Source organism: Diabrotica virgifera, chromosome 6 (assembly GCF_917563875.1).
Source record: "Diabrotica virgifera virgifera chromosome 6, PGI_DIABVI_V3a".
In the NCBI taxonomy this organism is placed as follows: Eukaryota; Metazoa; Arthropoda; class Insecta; order Coleoptera; family Chrysomelidae; genus Diabrotica; species Diabrotica virgifera.
Genome location: NC_065448.1, coordinates 67,970,493 through 67,992,430, shown reverse-complemented (window position 1 = coordinate 67,992,430; position 21,938 = coordinate 67,970,493). Strand labels below are relative to the sequence as shown.

Below are 21,938 nucleotides of genomic sequence, written 5' to 3'. Positions count from 1 at the left end.
ATAGTACACCTTTGGGGAAAAATAATTTATAACAAAAGTTGCATCGGGAAAAGCCTAGAAATTATTTTCTCCACCGCTAGAGGGCGTAATTGAATATCAAAAATTAAAAAATCCAAATTTTACAAAATTTTCCTAATGAAAATGCACTGAAAATCCGATCATCATATTCTTCATAAAATTCTGCGCATATTTGATTTCACAAGTTTAAGTCTACCTTTGCAATTAAGAGGGGCGGGGTGAGTGGGGACCTTTTTATGAATAAATAGCTGTAAGTCCGGTTCTACTAATTCGATTCTTGCAAACTTGGTTCTGTTGAAAACCGCTCTGTTTTGTCAATGTAAGAGTTATAATTTCGAAACAGCCTAATAAGTAATATGCCTGCTATAAAGCACTATTTAATTTTTTTCAGAAATCTAGTTTTATTTGAAAAATGTTAAATACAAGTATGCATTTTTAATCCTGTAATAAGATTAGACCAAATTAGCAGCAGAATAGTGAAAACCACATGTCGATAACTTTTTTCTATCTCGAGATATTTTCTGGACGAGATCTTTTTCTATCTCGTCTAAGACGGGATAAAAGCGGGCTTGGGGGATATACACAAAGTAGTAGTTCGCATTGTAAAACAGTAGGGGTGGGGTGGTATAATAGTAAGATTGTAGTCTTCGCTAGCATTATAATAGCTGACAACCAGGAAGCAGCGCAAGCGGTTCATTGTCAGATTAACTACAGAAAGAGAAAAATTTGGTTAAAACATCAATACAAATAAAACGAAAGTAATGATGGTTAGCAGAAACCCGAATAGAAAGTTAAGATATATCGAAAACTGGATAACCGAAGAACTTTACTCAGAAAAAAAATACGTAAAAGAATTAAACAGTCAATATTAACATCTAAGAACATGAGCACTCTGATTAACACCAAAAGTCTTATTTTACCGGTACGGTACTGTTTTGTGAAATCCTACATTTTCTCAGTGTGGTTATGGGTTGGAGACATGGACAATAAAAGCTTACGTCACGAATATTTTTGGAACCTTCGAAATGTAGGTGGTCAGGAGAATTCTTGATTAAAATGCCGTAGATCATGCCAATGTGTCACTCCGAATACGGAAATAAATAAAACTGCTGCAAATAGGGAAGCGAAAGAAAGCAGCTTACCTGGGTTGCATATTAAGGAATTCTAAGTACTAGTACTAGTACCGGGTATACCATAATTGTTGCAAAAATTCAGTAAATAAATAAGGCATCTTACGAAGAAGGGGTAATGGAGCTTCCGGAGAGCATTGTGGTGAAAGGGATTGACTTTGGTTAGCGAAAGTCATGGATACCAGAATGTTCCTTAGGGAGATGCACGCACAACTCTCAAGCCAAGTTATACTCCTGTATGTGTATCCGTATGTGTTTGTATGCATGCGTAGGTGCTCGTGTGCGTGTGTAAGGTACACATATTTTCTACAGTGTTGAAAATTATATACGGCAATATTTGTCTATTGAAGTAAATAAGTACGATATTTTTCAATTGTACGATCACAGAATAGTAAAATATAAATGTAATAAAACACTTATATACGTACAGGTTGTAGACCCTGTATATAAAAAACAGATACAGTAAGTAAAAAAGATAACTAAGTTTCATGACACGATGCGACAAGTCGGAGATATAAATATATTATTCAACATTTCCAGCCTCATGTTTTCCAGCCAAAACTTTTTATCTGAGAAGGTAAGTAACCTTTGTATTTATTATTTGACGACTATTAGTCCATAAGGAGTTAACTTCAAGAAATAATACACTGAGCTGCAAAACTACCGCATCACCTTAAAAATAGGACATTTTTTATCTCACGAATGTTCTAAACCTGTCGTCCGATTTGAGTGATTTCTTTAGTATGTTATAGTCTTATTCTTCAAGAATTAGTAACAGTGTTGCTGCACAGGTAAATGTCATTGTATACCGGGTGTAACAATCATACTGTATTTTTGAAGTTATACTTCTTTACCGGCGATAGAGGGTGAATTTTTATATGTTAAAACCTATCAGCCCGGCGCATGGGCATTATAACTTTGTTCTGATTGGATGTTCAAATGACATGTCAAAAATTATCCGATATGGCAGCTGTAGGACAGCTGTGGTTTGGAGGTAAAGATAAAGGTAAACAGATGTATAATATATTAGTTTTATTGTTGTGAGGACAGAAACAAAAAAGTTTAAATATTGTAGTGACTTTTAAATAGTTTTTAAAAGCAACAGGTACGTAATAATTGTTAATGTATCATGGGTATAAACCTACCTATTTGATCTGCCAAAATACATAGTATGTAATACTTTTATTTATGTAATTTGATTACCATCAAAATTTCTATCAATATTCACCTAATATATTGTTTTCTTACTCTATGTTTTGTTGTATTTTTTCAATTCTAAATCATTTTAATTCAAAATTAAAATAATTTGATCAATTTTCAAAATATCAAAATATCACAAGTTTAATCCGTTTAGTTAGTCGATCTTCGTAAATAATGACACATAGTGTCCCTGGCTAAGCGTTGAAGGCGAATGAATTCCAATACCAACCGCGCTTATCAGCGCTGGTTCGAGTCCCAATAGAAACTTTCTTTTTTGTTTTTTTTAATACATTTTATGATTGTAAGTATATTTATTATATAATTGTATTTTCAGAAAATACGTATTTAGTTAAAAATTTTTTCGACAATTAATGTTCAGACATCATTTGTGGCTTGTTTAATGTGTTTGTGTGTGTTTTATTCTTTTATTATTTTAATTTTTGGCACTGTTCTAATACAAAATGTTTGAGAAGTAGTAAGTATAAATTAGTTTAATATTTAAACAAAATATAAATAAAAAGTATATTAATTTCGTTTAAATCATATAATAGAAGTATAACTTCTTACGTGCGTACAAAGTACACACACATTCTTTTTTCTTTAAAGTTCGGAACATCCTGTGGAATATTCTAGCCTGTATAAAATATTGATATTAAAACTTGATTATAGCCTTAGGCTTTCTTAACATTATGTTTTTTGGTTCATTTGTTAAGTTGAATAATACAAATATTAGGTACGCTAACAACTAGCCCTGATTTTCATCAATAGATACACATTTTCTGCTTAGTTTAATAAACAAGCCTAAAGTTGGCTATAAAAGTTATTAATTTAATAGATGTCAATTTGTTAACAGTCAAATAGTGTTTGGTTTGTTGTGAAAATTTATTATTTAAAGTTTCAATTATGTCCGTATTTTTTTTGTTTGGAAATCGAACGTGCTGCAAAGAATTTGACCCGTGATGAATACGTTCAAGCAAAAGAGATAATACATGTAATTTTATAATGCAAAAACCTCCCACCCATAGCATAGTCTCCGTTGTGTAGGGTCACTGCTTGAACCCACTTATCACGGGTCAAATTCCTTGCAGTACCATTTCCACCAAACAAGAAAAAAAATACAGACATAATTTCACAACAAATCAGACACTTTTTAGCTGTTAATAATTTGACATCTATAAAATTGTTAATTTCTCATAGCCTATTTTAGGCTTGTTTATTAAACGAATCAGAAAATGAGGATTTATTGATAAAAAACGTGACTAGTTGTTAACGTACCCAACTTTTTTATTATCCAACCTAAGTGAATGAATTAAAGGGGTGATACACACGCGAGTAAGTACGCGAACTTATGGCTCGCGACCTTTTTCGCGCGTGTATCACCTGAAGTACGCGTACTTTAAGTCCTCCGAGTAAGTACGCCGTCGATCCAACAAGTTTGAAATCTTACTCGTAACCCGTACGTGTATCACTGCCACGAGCCGCAAGCCTCGAGCCATCATGTTATTGCGTTTAAATTTACACTTATATTTTCACTAATTAAGCAAATTGCCTAGAAATAATTCAATCGTTTATTGTTGAAACGAGACAAGTTACATTTTATAAGTTTTGAGAAAACCCTAAAACTCTATTTTAAGCTATACTGAATTATTTTTGATTATTTGTTTTTGAGTAAACCTAATTATTATTTATAGGCTGTTTTATCCTCCTGATGAAAATATTACCATCTTATCTATGATTTTGTTTGTTTATGCCTACCTTGTATTAAAATAAAATAGATCAAAAACAAGTGCTATACTTCACATCATGGTTTTGACAGCTTACCACACTTATAAAAAATCAAATTGTTCTTCTATTTAACAAAACCTGATCAAAAAAATAATCAAACTCTACTAAAAAATATAAGATTTCAGCAAAATTAAGTACACAGAAAATAGAAAATTTAACCACGAGGACAGTTTCTAAATTTTTTGCTACCGACGGCGACCGCGATCTTTAAGACCGCGTACTTTAAGTCTGCCGTGTATCACGCGCTTTAGAAAACAGAAGGTTAAAAAGCCTAAGGCTACAACTGACTTTTAAATTCAATATTTTTTAAAATGCTAGAATATTCCACAGGGTGTTTCGAACTTTGAGGAAACAACCCAGTATGATTGTTTCACCCGGTATACAATGACATTTACCTGTCCAGCAACAATATGACTACACAGATATTTTTAAAGAATAAAGCTATAACACACTAAAAAAAAGAATAACAGTTACAATACAAAAAATTAACAATAATTATCAAAAATTAACAATAATTACCAAAAATTAACCAATACTTTACAATGCCAAAAATTAAAAAAAAAAATATGAATCGTCCGGGATTTGAACCTGCGATCTCGCGATTAGGGATGGGAAAACCTACCGATTATATCCTAAAACCGGTTTTTTCCTATGTAATAATCGGTTTTTCCGGTTGTTGTTTTGTCCCGGTTATAACCGATTTTTCTTTTTAAAATAATAACCTGTGAAAACCGGATAAGTAAAAAAATACTGAATTCAGAGAAAAATGGGAAAATGTTTCGCCCCCGCGCGTAAATGAGAAATTTTTAGCTGACTAAAATCGATTTTACAACACTGATGACTGATTTCTATACTAATATGGACTGATATCCATTCGAATGAAGTATCGGAAACTAAAGTGCAATGTAAATGTTGCCTAGTGGGTATTGGCTGTGACTGAAAAAAACCGAATACCGGGTTTTGAAACAACCGTTTTTTTTGACCGGTTATAACCGGCAGGTTAAACGGTAGTTAAAAAAACCGGTATAACCAAAAACCGGTGTTTTGTCAACAACCGCCATCCCTACTCGCGATCTCTCGATCTCTGGTCCAATGCTTTACCAACCAGGCTATCAAGGCGCCTGTTATTGACGTTTCGGATATACATAATTACACATCACGGTGACAAGTGAAATATAAAAATAGATATTTTATAATTTTAAGCACAAGGAAGACAAATCCAAAGACACAAAAATTATAATAAATAATACATTTACTAAAAAACACTAATATATTATTTTAATGGCTTATTTGCGCTGATACATACTGTCTGTCTGCGCATGCGCCAGGCAATTATAAAATTTCACCCTCGATCGTAAAGAAGTATAACTTCAAAAGCACAAAAATCGGACAACAGGTTTAGGAAATTCGAGACATCAAAAATGTCTCATTTTTAAGGTAGTGCCTTAATTTTGCTGTTTAGTGTATTTTTGAGTGAGGTTTGAATAAATATATGATTATCGGCAACAACGCTTCTGCGACCTGAAAGCTGTGTTTACAGTTTTCAGAATTATAAATTTAATTTTCGTTGAATAATAAATACTTAGTTGGTTAATAAAGGTCGTGACACACTTGAAGTGGATGAACAGGTTCATGAAATAATCCTTGAACGGTAAAATATAACAAGCGGTTTAAAAGATACAATTTACCAAAAACCCTGCGACCTAAATGCTAAAAGGAAATATTTTTAATACAATATTTTGAGAGGGTTTAAAAATACTTTGACGATAACGGTATGATCTGTGTTTTGTGTTTCATACGTAAGGAGTACATCGCACCTGTAAACATATTTGTACAGGATGTGTGAAAACAGTTTCACACGGTATATTGGGTGTTCTAAAATTTACGTAAGATATCGACGGTTGAAAGGTAAAAGGTTTTAACCCACAAATCAACTTTTTTCAGGAAGTAGAAAAAACGCTCCATAATATAATAATGTTACCTATACAGTAGACTCCCGTAAGTTCGGCCACCTCGGGACCGGACCTTAGGCCGAACTTAAAAGTGGCCGAACTAACCGATGCCTATCTAAAAAATACCCATTTATTGTTTGTAAGGATCTAGCAAGCAAAAAACACTTTTACATTCTGTAGAACACAACACAGAGGAATACTCTGACATGAAAAGATAGACCGTTGCAAAAATACTATAAAACAATACTTACAGAACTTTAGGCCTAATAAAATTTAAAAATAGTATTGCACATTGGTGGTTTGGCTTCTTAAACAGTTAAAAAAGTCAGTAATTTTTTTCTGAATTTTCTTTTTTAATGATTTTTGATGTGCAAAGTCACGCCACTTTTTAATAATCATTACATTGATGGCAGTTGCTTCTTTTTGCTTTTCGACGTAGGTAGCTGCCAGTTGCAGATCTGCTTTGCCTTCAGCGTGGCTCATTTTATTTTCTTCATCTTCCTCTTCACTCTCAGAAGCATATTTGTCGTTATCCTTCTCATTTTCTTGACGAATGACACACTCTGTGATTTCGGTGTCGTTTAAAACCTCGTTGTGTAGCTCCGTTTCAAAGTTAATTCACTCCAAAACATCTTCTTCAACAATGGGACCACAGTTCAGTAGTTGCTGAAGGTCGTGCAATAAAGCTGCATTGCCATCAGGTTCGTTAACAAGAATGTTGTTTGGCTCATCTGCTGATGCGTTTGCTTGGTCAATGTTATCTTCTATATTTGGCCAAAGTTTTTTCCAAGACTTTACAAACGTCGACGGTGGTATTTCGTTGTATGCCTTGGCCGACATGTACACAACATCCTTTTAAGAGGTCTAAGTTGTCATCAGCCTCCAGTTTCGAAAGAACTTCAGAAAGCAGTTTTCGGCGATACTTTTTCTTGAAGCACTCAATGACCCCTTGGTGAATTGGCTGTTGAATATTGGTTACATTGGGTGGAAGGAACATCATTTTAATTTCTTTTTAAAGACACCTGAAGACCTTCCTGGCGAGTAGGCGCGTTGTCAAGCAGTAGAAGTACTTTGATGGGCAGAACTCGCGTCTAGGTGGCGCTCGCCAAGTGCGTGACTAATGCTCAGAAAGCCGGCCGGACTAAGCGGAGACCGAACTAACCGAGGTCGAACTTACGGGAGTCTACTGTATACAGTGCGTCCATAAAGTAACGCATAAATTCATTATTTCGTAAACCGGCGACTTTAAGAAAAAATTCCGAAACAGGTCGATTTTTATTTTTAAATTACAATTTTTTGGCATATATCGACGCTGCCAAGCCAAAACGGCATAAACGCCAAAATGATCGCTTTTTAGTTAGCTGCACCAAAAAATAGGATTTTAATTCCCGCACCAGACAGTCAACGCGGTATAACCCCAGACAAAATGAAATAGGGGAAATATTGGTTTTAAAATTTTTATAAACGCCAGTCTAGTCAAGCACGTGAACACCGACCTGAACACCGATTGACATAATCGCCAGTGCCCGTAAGATTATCATTGTGTACAGTTCGGTCCAGTAATAATAGTAAAGGTATGTATTTTTACAATTTTTATGAATAAGTAACATGATATTACTTATCTCTGCAATATTTTCAATTTGTATTGATTTTTGAAGCGTAAATACACTGAAATTCTCTAAAAACTATGAGGAGTTTATGCCAAAACCAAATATTTACATCGTGGTTGACACAAGCGCCATTCCTCAATGGTATTCTTATGGAGATTTCTTATTTAAACATTGCGCGAATAAAAAGTTTATTTTAAAATTTTCTATTGTAACTTTGTACTAGTGTGATGGACAATTCATTTTGTATTACAGCATATAGTTCAAATCAATTTTATATAGCTAAAAATGGCGATCGATTTTTGGCGTTTATGCCATTTTTTTGAGCAAATGAATCGCAGAAGTAAAAAAATAATGGCCTTACTAAGTGACAATAAAACATATACCGAAGCAGTAAAAATGATATACAGACTGACAATAATTCCCCTATATTCCCCTTAGAGGTTTATGATATTTATAATGCCAACATTGCAGAAGCTTTTAGCAATGACATTATCATCTTTGAGGAACCACCAGACGTTGCAGTAGAAGAAGAAATATTTAGTCACGATCTCACATCATGTTTCAACTTAGCAGCAGATAATGGTTTGGGTGCCGGTATAAGTAGTGATCAAAATAAGGAAAATACAAGCAATCAAATCAATAATGATGTTGAACCAAATATGGACAGTGATTATGAATTAGAATCCGCTATTATTAGATATCGGCTTCTATTTGCGAATTATTTACTTTTAAGTGTTTCATCCTAGCATCATAAACATGTTTAAAGAATTTAGGGTATTGTTTTTAACTTAGAATGTATTTTTGGTTTAAAAAAATAAAGCCTATCAAAAATCTTCCTAATTTCATAATTTTTCTTGTTGGCATAAACGACAATTTTTAATTTTGGTTTTTTTTTTTCATTAATGGCATATATCCCTTTTAAGCGCCATATTGGCTAACCTTACAACGATGCGATCGACACAAACGCCAGAGGTAAGTTTGGCATATTCACAAATGTTATATCTTGATTGGACATAAGCGCCATTTTCTAGTTTTTAATTTATTTCAGACAGTATTTTCAGCTACATTCAAGTCCGCAAAATATTAAAATTTGAAAAAAAAAATCATCAATTTTTTTGGGTCACTATGCAGATAAGCAGAATTGGTAAAAATAAAAATAATCAGTTTTTTGTGTTTCCTGAAAAATCAAGTTAATGTCGTTTATGCCGTTTTGGCTTGACAGAGTCGATATATCATACTAGTGGCGTCATCCATCTGGGCATGATAACGTAATCGATGATTTTTTTAAATAAGAATAGGGGTCATGTGATAGCTCATTTGAAAGGGTACTTAATTCTCTATTTAGTAATACAAACAATCACATGATTATAACATTTTGATAAGAAAACTAAATTTCTACGGAATTCGAGGTATTTCTTTAGATTGGTTCCAATCTTACTTGGATGATAGGAAACAACTGGTTAGAGCAAATGATACAGACTCTAGTCTCAAAAACATTGTATGTGGGGTACCTCAAGGTTCAGTATTGGGTCCTCTACTTTTCCTTATCTTTATTAATGACATCACTAGTTTAAAAATCGATGGAAAAATCTTTCTTTTTGCTGATGATACCAGTATCACTAGGAGCAACTCAAATATTGCAACTCTTCATGCTACTATAACTTCTGATCTACTTACAATAAAAACCTGGTCTGACTCTAATTTACTCTCATTTAACGTAGATAAAACAGTAGCATTGTCTTATAAAGGAGTCCTTCAACCCTTACCTCTTAATAACAGCCAGATCAGTACCGTTGATTCTGTGTAATTTCTTGGTATTTTTTTAGACAGCAACCTTAAATGGTCCCACCATATCGATTTGTTAAGGAAGAAACTATCCTCAGCTTGCTATGCTATAAGATCTGTTTCGAATGAACTCAATTTAGCATCTTCCAAAATAACATATTTTTCTTTGTTCGAGTCACATCTTCGTTATGGTCTTCCTTTTTGGGGTTCTGGTACAGCTGCCCAATTCGATGTTATTTTCAAATTACAAAAAAGAGCAATTAGATATCTGTTTGGCCTCAGAAGAACAACACATTGCAGAAGTTACTTCAAAGATCACAGAATTTTAACCCTTCCATCTTTGTATATTTTAGAAACTGTTTGCTTAATTCGTAAACATCTACATGTCTTTCCACCAAGACCTAATCATGACTACTTCACGAGAAATTCTACGTTTGACGTCTATATGCCGACCCCGTCCTCTGAGTTAGTAAAGAAATCTATATTATATTCCGCAAAAAAACTTTACAACCATCTCCCTCTACAACTTAAATCTGCAGCATCTTTCCCCAAATTCCGTAAACTGACAAAAGCCTACCTATCTGAAAGACCATATTATTCAGTAGAAGATTTTCTTAATCAATAACTAAGAAATTACAGTACCCTTTGCACAAGTAGTATTTTTATTATCATTTTTTTTGTCTATATTTGGGTGTCATATGCAGCAGCTTAACTTTTAAACTTATTAATTACTAGGTAGACTATGCGTTTGCAATTTACTTTTTGCAATTGACTACTTCTGTTTAACTTCATTATTATTGTTATTATTTTAAATATATTGACGATTTATGTAATTTTAGTAAATTGAATTGTTATTGTTTTGTTGTCTTGACTTTTTATAAGCTTTGTCGATAAAATTGTACAATTTTTCGTGACAATAAAGCATATTTCTATTCTATTCTATTCTATTATTTATACAGGGTGTCCAAAAATAATTTTTTAATTAAATTAATTAAGACAAAAAAAAAGAATGTATAGAACTTATTTATTTCAAAATTCGTTTTACTTTTGTCAAAAAACAGAAATACATGTTTATTTGACAAATAATAAATATTGCTTTTAAATTCAATGTTAGAGCTACCACTCACCTGCCTCTTATCTCGGAAGTTTAACATTACACTTAAACGAAAATCAATGTTTATTTTTTAAATAAAACATTTTTATGTTTTCTGGCACCAATAAAATATATTTCGAATTAAACAAATTACATACATTCATCTTTTTGTACCAATTAATTTAATTTAAAAAAAAACATTTTTTGGACACCCTGTATAAATAATTATATTAATATGTATATTATTGAATAGAGAATTACATACCCTTTCAAATGAGGTATTACGTGACCCCTATTCTCATTTAAAAAAAAACATCGATTACGTCATCACGCCCAGAGGGATGACGTCACTAGTATAATATGTATGTCAAAAAATCGTAATTTAAAAATAAAAATGGACCTGTTTCGGGATTTTTCCTTAAAGTCTCCGGTTTACGAAATAATGAATTTATGCGTTACTTTATGGACGCACTGTATAATATAAGTAATGCATTAACCGATTAACCTAATAAGTTTTTCATTAATTTATAGGCCTGGATACCGCGTACCAAAAAAAGTTGATTAATAGCCAGCTGAAAATTTGTCAATAGCTTAACAGTCTCTAGTCGGAAAAACTTTGATGTCCGGGAACACTGGAACAGGAGAAGTTTTAATTGTGGAACAGTTTAATACTTTGGAACGTCAGATTACGAAAACGCTCCGCCCGATGTATTTTGTCGGACAGAACTTCCAATGTATTTGTTACCGTTTCATTAAACTCTCATGCAAAAATCAGACTGCTATTTATCACCAATATAATTCCTGTCATTTGACATGCTCTTCGTGCTGGACTCATTAACTCATTAAAATACCCAGTTGGTGATAAATACCAGTCTGGTTTTTGCATGAGAGTTTAATGAGATGGTAACAAATCAATTGGGACGTCATGGTAACGTCATGGGACGTTTTCGTAATCTGACATTTCAAATTTTTAACCTGTTCCACAATTAAAACTTCCCCTTTTCCAGTGTTCCCGTACATTAATGTTTGTCCGACAAGACACCCTTAAGCTTTTAACAAATTTCAGGTTACTATTAATCAACTTTTTTTTAGTACGTGGGATCCAGGCCTATAAAGTCTTTGAGTTATTTGTTCGATTTTACAATTTTTCAAAGATTTCACTTATTATCGGACTTATAATAATTTAATATTTGCTGACGAATTTACCTGTACCTGTAGGTTCCTATTTAATTGATTTTATCCACAAGTTTTAATTCTTACCTGACTAGTATTGGTTTTATTTTAATATACAGGGTGTAACAAAAATACGGATCATAAATTAAACTACATGTTCTGGGACCAAAAATAGTTCGATTGAACCTAACTTACCTTAATACAAATGTGCACATAAAAGAGTTATTGTTATAGTCCCTTGAAGTTACAAAATGAAAATCGATTTTTTCCAATATATTCAAAACTATTGGAGATTTTTTATTAAAAATAGATAAATATATGGTATTCTTATGCCAGAAACATCTAAACAAAAATAAAAGTGAAATTTGTGCACCCCAAAAAATTTTATGGTTTTGTTCACTTAAATCCCCCCAAATATTTGTGTTCGTTCCAATTAAAATATTATTGTGGTACCATTAGTTAAAAACAAATGATTTTTAAACTTTTTTGTCTCCTGAAATTTTTCGATAAGCCAGTTTTAAACGAGATATGAACATTTGTAAAATCCAACACAAATTTTTACATGGTAAGTAAGATTATAGGGACATGGTAATAATATAACAAATTTATTGTAACTGTACATTTTTAGGGATATTTTGATACATATTAATATCTCGATAAAAAACAGTTTATCGGAAAAAATCTAAGATGCAAAAAAGTTTTAGAAATAGTCTGTTTAACTAATGGTACCGCAATATTAATTTAATTTTAACGTACACAAACATTTGAGGCGCTTAAAGGAACAAAACCCCCATAAAATTTTTATGTAATCATATTAAAAAAGAAGCCGCATCTCGATATAAACTGGCTTATCGAAAAAATACCAGTAAGGAAAAAGTTTTAAAAATATTATGTTTAACTAATGGTATAGCAGTAATAATTTAATTAATTAGAACGTACACAAAAGTTTGGGGGTGGGTTTAAGGGAACAAAACCCCCATAAAATTTTATGGGGTGTACAAATTACACTGTTATTATTTTTTTGAGATGTTCCTACCATAAGAATACCACTTGTCTATTTGAAATCAAAAATCTCTAATAGTTTTCGATATATTGAAATAAATCGATTTTCATTTTTTAACTTCAAAGAGCTCTAACTTTTTCCTGTGCATAGTTGTACTAAGGTATAGTCCGTCCGCTATAACTTTTTCCATGCGGTACGATTCATTTTCAATCAAATTAAGTCAAAACATAAATTGAAACGAACGTCGATGTCTATATACATTTTGTACACTGTATACTATATACTACAGACTTCGGACTACGTTTCACTTTCTGTTTTGACTTAATTTGATTGAAAATTTTTTGCTCAATTAGAAATCCAATGAAATCAATTAATTTGTGGTCATCTGATTGAATACAACCAATAAAACCAACATTATACTGAAAACAGGTCCCATGGGCTGTTTTCACTCAATCATGTAGCTATGGATACCTACATTTCGTTTCATTTCGATTTTGACATTTCAAATATTCAATATTTCAAAATGTCACGATTTGGTTGTAATACTGATGAGAATATTAATGAAATTATCGAATCAAATATACCAAAGAATGCTGTTTACAGTAAAAAATTTTCTATCCGAATAACCCTCGAACATTGATAAATGCTCAAAAATTTTTTAACAACTTTCTCAAGCTTGTTGCTTACAGGCAACAGACCTCCGCCTACGGCGTCGGTCTGTTTCCAAGCAACAGGCTTTCTAAATCTGTTATAAAATTTTTTCGAACAATTATCAATGTCCTTGGGTTATTACTACTGAAAATGAATCGTACCGCATGGGAAAAGTTATAGCGGACGGACTATAAATTAGGTTCAATCGAACTATTTTTGATCCCAGAATATGTGATTTAATTTTTGACCTGCATTTTTGTTAAGGCGATCGGTACACAATTCGCAAATATTTTACGGGTATCCCTACTTTTTCTGTCTTTGCACGGCAAATTACGTATAGCAAAATTCACACTGTTATGGGTATGTAAAAATTACTAGAATGTTATTCTACTTGAAAATGTCATCATTAATTTAAAGAGATGGCTTTTGAATGTTCTTGGATAACTCTTATTTTTATAATTGCAAATTATTAATTCAGCTAGTAAATGTGATAATTTTTCCACTAACTATGTATTCAGCGATTGTAATAATTTATAAATACAACAAAAACTAATACTCAATCGAGAAAAGAGGAAAATTGTTTAAATGTTTTTTTAATAACATATTGTTACTATTGAACGCATACAATTTTGAACATCTTTAACAACAAAATACTTGGATCACAGAATATAGTATTATCCTGATGTATTCTCTACTTGGATCTCCCACAAATAATACACAATAAATAACTTTTTATTAAGTTCACGTCTTAAATCAATTATTTTTATCAAATACACTATACGCTGTGAGCTGTGAGGGTATGTAAAAATTACTAGAATGTTATTCTACTTGAAAATGTCATCATTAATTTAAAGAGATGGCTTTTGAATGTTCTTGGATAACTCTTATTTTTATAATTGCAAATTATTAATTCAGTTAGTAAATGTGATAATTTTTCCACTAACTATGTATTCAGCGATTGTAATAATTTATAAATACAACAAAAACTAATACTCAATCGAGAAAAGAGGAAAATTGTTTAAATGTTTTTTAAATAACATATTGTTACTATTGAACGCATACAATTTTGAACATCTTTAACAACAAAATACTTGGATCACAGAATATAGTATTATCCTGATGTATTCTCTACTTGGATCTCCCACAAATAATACACAATAAATAACTTTTTATTAAGTTCACGTCTTAAATCAATTATTTTTATCAAATACACTATACGCTGTGAGCTCGTACGTAGAGGGGATATTTATAAATTCGCGAGCGCCAGTAGTGACAAGTCTGTAAACGTTTACTGGAAATTTCACATAAATGGCAAAGTGATTAATTTAAAATTAAAATTAAAAACATTAATTATAAAAAATATTAGTTGGTCAAAGCTGTGGTATATATTTTTACTTTAAATATACTTACGTTTTAAATACTGAATTTACGTTTTTTAATGTTCCGTAATATGTAAATATAAATTAATCTATTAATCTTAACGCCATCTACACGATAATTGTGAAAGTATTCGAAGTAAGAAATTAATATTTCATCAATAGAACGTCAAAATAATTAGCAAAATCTTAAAAAAATCTATTACAATTTAATTACTTTTAGCGTTGTAAATATTAAGCGATAGCAATTAAATAATAAATTTAAAAATTACCGGTGAAAGTTGAATTAGTAATCCGCTAGGAGCGACACCAGCGAAGCTCAGAGCGTATATATCAATATAATTTAATCAACAACTCAAAATATTTCCGATGCCATGTCAAATATTTAAAATTGTCACTGATTGTCACTGTCTGACTGACAGTATGCTGATAATATTCTATTCGACTGAGTGCGTTATATGGCAAAGATAGATTTGGAAATATTACCACGGACATTGTGTTTATTTTTTTCAAATCCTGAAAAAACCAATAAATATTTTTGAAAAAATTTAAACGCAGAATGAAAGACTATATTATTACCGAGGGCCAAAAGTCCCTTAGAATAAATAAAAAGTTTATTTTGAATGAGATATTTTAAATTAAATATCACATTAAATTTTCTCTTAGTTTGTCACCCGTGTAACTTATTAAAATAAACATTATAGAAGTTCTCAGCGACTTTCGGCCCTCGCCAATAACGCAATCTTTCATTCTGCGTTTAAATTTTTCAAAAATACTTATTAGTTTTCTCAGGATTCGAAAAAATTAATCCCCATTTGAATAGCATTGCAGACGAAAATACGTACCCATCCTCTTAAGTTGAATTTCAATTTAATATTCAAACATTCATCTCAAATTTTTTGTTATGCTGATTTATCTGACAGTATAAAAGATTAATCCTATTAAAATTCTTTTACTTTTATATATTTTTTATGCTGTGGGTAAGCTATTAATTAAGAAATAGTTTTAACGCAAAAAGTAAAGTTTAGGAAATGAGAATATCAAGTATACACAATTAGCCAAAATAAGAAAAAGGAAAACAATAAAAGAAAATGTAAATGATAATCAATCGATAAGATTCAATATTCTAATATTCATTGATATTCATAATGTTAATTGATCTAATACATCAACATCAATAAATTTCTTTAGCCGCAAGTTGTAAAAAGATTGGGAGAAAAGGTTAGCAAAACAAATTAAATTACGAAATAAAATAATGTGAAAAGATATTTTATTTTAAAATAAGTTAACATTATTGCACCTTCCTATCCTACACATCTATCAACTACGGAATTTTGTAAATAATTGAAAAATGTAAGTCAGATGATAGATGAGAGAATTTCTTGTAGCACATTTCTTTATTTTCATCAAGAGTCAAAGCCATAGCTAGCCTGACTGATGACGAATTCCGGAATGTACTTTGTATATAAAATAGTCACTGAAATTAATTCTAAGCATACTCAATATACGAGTAGGTACTTGAGATCAGGGGGATATACGAGGTGGTATTTTTCTTATTATGACAGCTCTACTGGATATTGGAATTCATCAATTTTCTTCTTTATTATTTATTGAAGTTGTGGCAGATTGACAGTTAACCTACATATGTGTTGACCGACTGGGGAAAGAAGAGGAGATGGATTAACCGACGTCTGTCAGAACACATTCAGAAACTCCGAAAAGAACTGTCATAGTTTTTCTTACTTGTTTTAGTATGTAGTTTGTTGTAAATAAAAAAAATAAAATAGTTTAAAGTTTGCCCCGACTACTTTGCATCCCGCAAACCGGCCACATTGGTAACCCCGAGAGAAAAGATTGTAAGTACAACGATGTAAAGACGACATTATGACAGATAACGACCAAACAATGCCAAAAGATAATGCTACACCATATGAAGGCAATGATCACCCAATAATTGCACGGGTAGGCATAAAAGCTCCAGAGTTTTGGCGCAATGAACCAGAACTATGGTTTCTTCGGTTGGAGGCGCAGTTCCGACAAGCCAAAATAACATTTGACAACTGCAAATTCGATCATACTGTTGCTAGTTTAAACAGTGACATACTAATAGAAGTGGCGGATATTGTAAAGAATCCAACTGCTGGCAATGCCTATACACAACTGCAAGCTCACCTTCTCGAAAGGTATGGCATTAGCTCAGATGAAAGGATCCACAGATTAATGGAGCTCACTCTGGGTGACTTAAAACCCACTCAACTACTCCACAGAATGCAAGCTATGGCCACGGATAGCATTAGTACACAAGTTCTAAAAAATTTTTGGTTGGACCGCCTACCACCTTCTGTTCGAAGTGTTATGTCTGTTCTTGATGGAGATCTAGAAGAGCTTGCTAAGAAAGCCGATAAGTACCTCCGATGTTCCAGTTTTCCAGTCATGGCTGTTACCGAAAGCCCTACCTTAGACAAAGCAGTGGCTGCATTGAATGACCAAGTGAGCGCTTTATCCAACAGATTAGCTGTAGCTGAAGAACGGCAACAGTTTCAAATGGTCAAGAATACCAAGTCATCATCTGACGAGCAGTGTTACTACCATCGAAGATTTGGTGCACAAGCAAAGAAATGTAGACCACCCTGCAGTTTTACAAAAAACGACGAAAGGGCGCAGTAATGGCGGCAACTGCAGCCCCTCACATACCACGCCGCCTCTTCATTACCGATGATGTTCTTCAACTTCCGTTCCTTATTGATACAGGGGCAGACCTGAGTGTGCTTCCACGTAAAATCTGCACTGCGACTCGGCCCAGCACTGTATGCCTATATTCTGCCACCGGATCGTGCATCCAAACGTATGGGCAGAGACAACTTTCACTAAACCTTGATCTAGACCAACCTGTAACATGGACTTTTGTAGTCGCAGATGTCACCACACCCATACTAGGAGTCGATTTTCTGACACATTATGGCATTAGTGTTGACATAAGAAACAAACGACTAGTAAGCTCAAATATGTCAAGCAGTATTACCTGTGTGTCTCGTCGTGTTAAATTACCAGAAGTAAGCCTATCCACTGCCCATCCTTACGATCGTCCGGCAGCCACTATGCCAGAGGATACTGAAAGGGTCCAGCACTATATTGAGACTCGAGGTACACCAGTCTTTTCTAAACCACGAAGACTTCCACCAGATCGTTTTCAAGCTGCACGAGCAGAATTCAACGAGCTGATGCAGGCAGGCATTATCCGACCATCAAATTCATTTTGGGCTAGTCTGCTTCACTTGGTTAAGAAGTCCAATGGACGATGGCGAGCCTGTGGAGATTTCCGCCGTCTAAATGCCATGACCAAACCAGATCGCTACCCAATACCGCACATCCAGAATCTTGCTAACCAGCTACATGGAAAGAGAATTTTCTCTTGTATTGATTTGGTACGTGCTTTTTACCAAATTCCAGTCCACCCGAAGGATGTACAAAAGACGGCTGTAATAACCGCCTTTGGGCTTTACGAGTTTCTCCGAATGCCATTCGGTTTGCGAAATGCTGCCCAGACGTTCCAGAGGTACCTCGATCACCTTTTTCGAGAATGCCCATATGTGTATGTATGCATCGACGATATTTTGGCTGCCTCGGAGACTGATACCGAGCATGAGAAACACCTGGCATCAGTACTTCGGATTCTGGAAGCAAATGGACTTGGTAGACAATTTGAGAGCCACTTATTTCGCCAGCTCAATAGCTTGCTAGGTGTACAACATATTAAAACCACTGCCTACCACCCACAGTCAAATGGATGTATTGAACGTTTCCACCGAACCCTCAAGGCTGCTTTCATCGCCGCAGACACAGTATCGTGGGTTGACGCCCTCCCTCTGGTCATGCTAAGCCTTCGAAACACTTTCAAACAGGACATTGCGTGTACAGCCTCCGAGTTAGTGTATGGTACCCCAGTATATCTCCCTGGACAGCTGCTTGTCCCTAGTGCTGCTACACCCGACGAGCACAGTTTTGTCCAACGACTACGTCAGACCATGGGGGCATTGCTGCCTGTACCGACGAGCAACCACTCAGTCCGCACTGCCTTTGTCCATCCGGATCTGCAGACTACGAGTCATGTGTTTGTGGGGACTAATAAAGTAAAGCCTCCGCTTACACCTCACTATACAGGCCCGTTCAGAGTGATAGAACGAAGTGACAAGTTTCTAACTGTGGATGTCAAAAATGTTCCTCAGGGAATTTCCATGAACCGACTCAAACCAGCATATATTCCAGTGGCCCAACAGGTGCAGGAAGAACATGCATATGCCAACCGTCTGATGAGCAACACAGGTCAACATAGCCGTTCGAAACCAGTAGGTTCCTCACTGGAGGGGAGCCCTGTGGCAGATTGACAGTTAACCTACGACCACATATGTGTTGACCGACTGGGGAAAGAAGAGGAGATGGATTAACCGACATCTGTCAGAACACATTCAGAAACTCTGAAAAGAACTGTCATAGTTTTTCTTACTTGTTTTAGTATGTAGTTTGTTATAAATAAACAAATAAAATAGTTTAAAGTGTGCACCGACTACTTTGCATCCCGCAAACCTGCCACAAAGTAACTGAAATGAAATTATTAAAGTGGATGTTACGGAAGACTAGAAGAAACAAGAGCAGGAAAAACTTGATTCGGGAAAGAACCAGGTGACAACAGTCTTAAAAAACGTTCAAGAACAAAGACTTCAGTAGTTTGGGCGTCAGACGTAGAAATGAGAACTAACCGATGAAGGATAGAACTATTCGAAGTTAAGGGAACGAGAAGTGGAAGAAACCCGAAAAGAAGATGGAAGGACTCTGTGGCAGAATTGGTTTAAATGAAGCAGACTCAATAGGCAGAAATGAGTGAGGAAGAAATCTATGAAAAAGCGATCCCTGAAAAGGGAAAGTCTGAGGAATAAGAAGAAAAAAGAAGAAGAGGAGTTAGACAAGAATTCAATATATTACTCACTTAATTAATTAACTTTTAAGGCAACGAAAAAGAGTAGTAAACCCTAAAATATGTACTATTAGCTCTGGCTAAGAATTTTATAAATACTTCTTCTTTCTTATTACATTACGCAATCTACTACTTAAATCAAATTTGCAACATTTGTATTAAACATATCAGTTAAAAAACCAAAACTCTGGTTTTAATATAGCTTAAATATTAAATATATGCTTAATAGCCTCTTCGAAAAAAGATAACAACAAATGAAGATCCTGTAGATCTGCAGAACAAGTATCACACTTTAACTTTTTCGAATGTAACATAAAAGCTATGAAGAGGAAACATACATTAGTTACCAACACGATACATAAATATCAGATATGTGGCAAAATCCAAAAAAACAATCAAAATAAAACTAGAAAAGAATATGAATATTTCTAATTATTTATATATTTGGGATCCATGCCATAACAAATGGCAAATGCCAAGTAAGAGGAAATCTTAATTAATCAATGTCATAACTTGTGCTTTTGTAAGTGGTGTCAGTTACTATATTATAATATCCTCAGGCAAAAACAACTTTTCCAAAATTTAACCAAATATTTTATAATTATTGCGAAACATTGAAACACTTAACACCCGGCGAGAGATGAGAGATCCTTAAGATGGTCCTCATTCATCTGCATATTAATGAAGGATCAAGGCAAGCAAGTCACTATGGTATTTTCTTATTAACCGACACTGCCACTATATATTATTGATTCGCTAATGTGCCACTGAATTATGAATGAGAAGGTTTTGATTCGTAATTCTGTATAATGAATTTAATGAGCGTAAATTTTGCAATACCGATTTTTATATAACGTGACTTTCATCTTATTTACATTAATGAAATTGAAGTAATTACTTAATTTTTATTTGAACAGCGTCTTTGAGAAGTCATGTGTCATTAGGAATAAGAGATAAATTATTATTCACTATATTTGCTTATGAAAACTGGTTTTCGGGCTATTAAAATGTAATAAATAATTATCTGTAGATGTTTCGTGTTTGTTTCCCATCAGCTTCCTAAGATCTTCAAAGCCAAATAAGCTATTTAAAAATACATTCTTGTGGTTAGACAAGTATACAATTAATGTTGTTTGCATTCCAAGAATAATTGTAAGCCTTGACATGCGGATTTCTATGAACTTTATTCATCTTATAGGATAGTTACAATAGTATCTATAAAATGTATAAATAAATATGCATATCAAATATTATAGAAACAAGTCAAATGCTGTACACAATTTTTATAAAATAGAATCTGTTCAGTATTAATATAGTCTAAATCGTCTAACAGGGTACACTATTTTACATCCAAAAATTCCGACAGATTATTTGCATAAAATTATGTTAATTTTTATACAGCTTGTACTTGTGTAAATTTTCAAAATTGTGATAATGAAACATTGATATTACGCTGAAATACTAACTAAAAAATTAATGCTAAGGATACGTCATAAGTTAAGTAAGTCAAGAAGTAGAAACTCGAACTCGAAATTTGCCATAAAAAATTGAAACAGTCGTCCGATTCGCACATCGTGCCACCTTCTATTTTCAATGATTTCCCTTAAACTGTCTCCATCTTTATTTATCCCCTGTAACCATGAAGCAAAGGTTTATTGGAGCTCCGGTTTCTTTTCTAATGTGGTACACATACACTGTTGGTGATCTTTCCAAGATCTAGCTCTTTGCACCACCCCCTGCAATGTCAGCTCCATGATGATCATCTCTATGCACCACATGACCAAAGTAAGCTCTGATTTTTTCGGTGATAATGTTTCGAAGCCTACTTCTAACGAGCAGCTCTCTAAGAATAGACTCGTTGATTCCTCTTACGGTCTAGCTAGGGTATTGGCAACATTCTGGCAACCCAGGGTTGTCGGGTCAGTTTTGATTTTTTCAGTAGTTTTGATTTCAAAAAAACAGTAGCAATCAGTAGATTTTTTAAGCCATGTATAATACAGTAAACCTGTGTTAGCGGCCACCTGTATTAACGGCTAGTTTCTAAATAACGTCCAGTTTAAAATTCTCCAAACCAATTATATGTAGATTCCCTTATTTATGAACTGGTTTCTACGGCCACCTTTACATTACGGACGCGGCCAAATAATCTAATTTTTAAAAGCTTCATAATACTTTAGTTATAAAATACTA

General features: G+C 33.5%; 1 protein-coding gene across 1 annotated transcript; it reads left to right on the top strand.

The window, feature by feature from the left end:
• Positions 1 to 16,660: 16,660 nt before the first annotated feature.
• On the top strand, positions 16,661 to 17,443 carry LOC126886085 (uncharacterized). Its single transcript, XM_050652929.1, has one exon. The coding sequence runs from the start codon at positions 16,661 to 16,663 to the stop codon at positions 17,441 to 17,443; it is 783 nt and encodes a 260-aa protein (XP_050508886.1).
• Positions 17,444 to 21,938: the final 4,495 nt, after the last annotated feature.

Coding starts and splice junctions, on each gene's coding strand:
- LOC126886085 (XM_050652929.1), top strand. CDS start 16,661: ATGACAGATAACGACCAAACAATGCCAAAAGATAATGCTACACCATAT.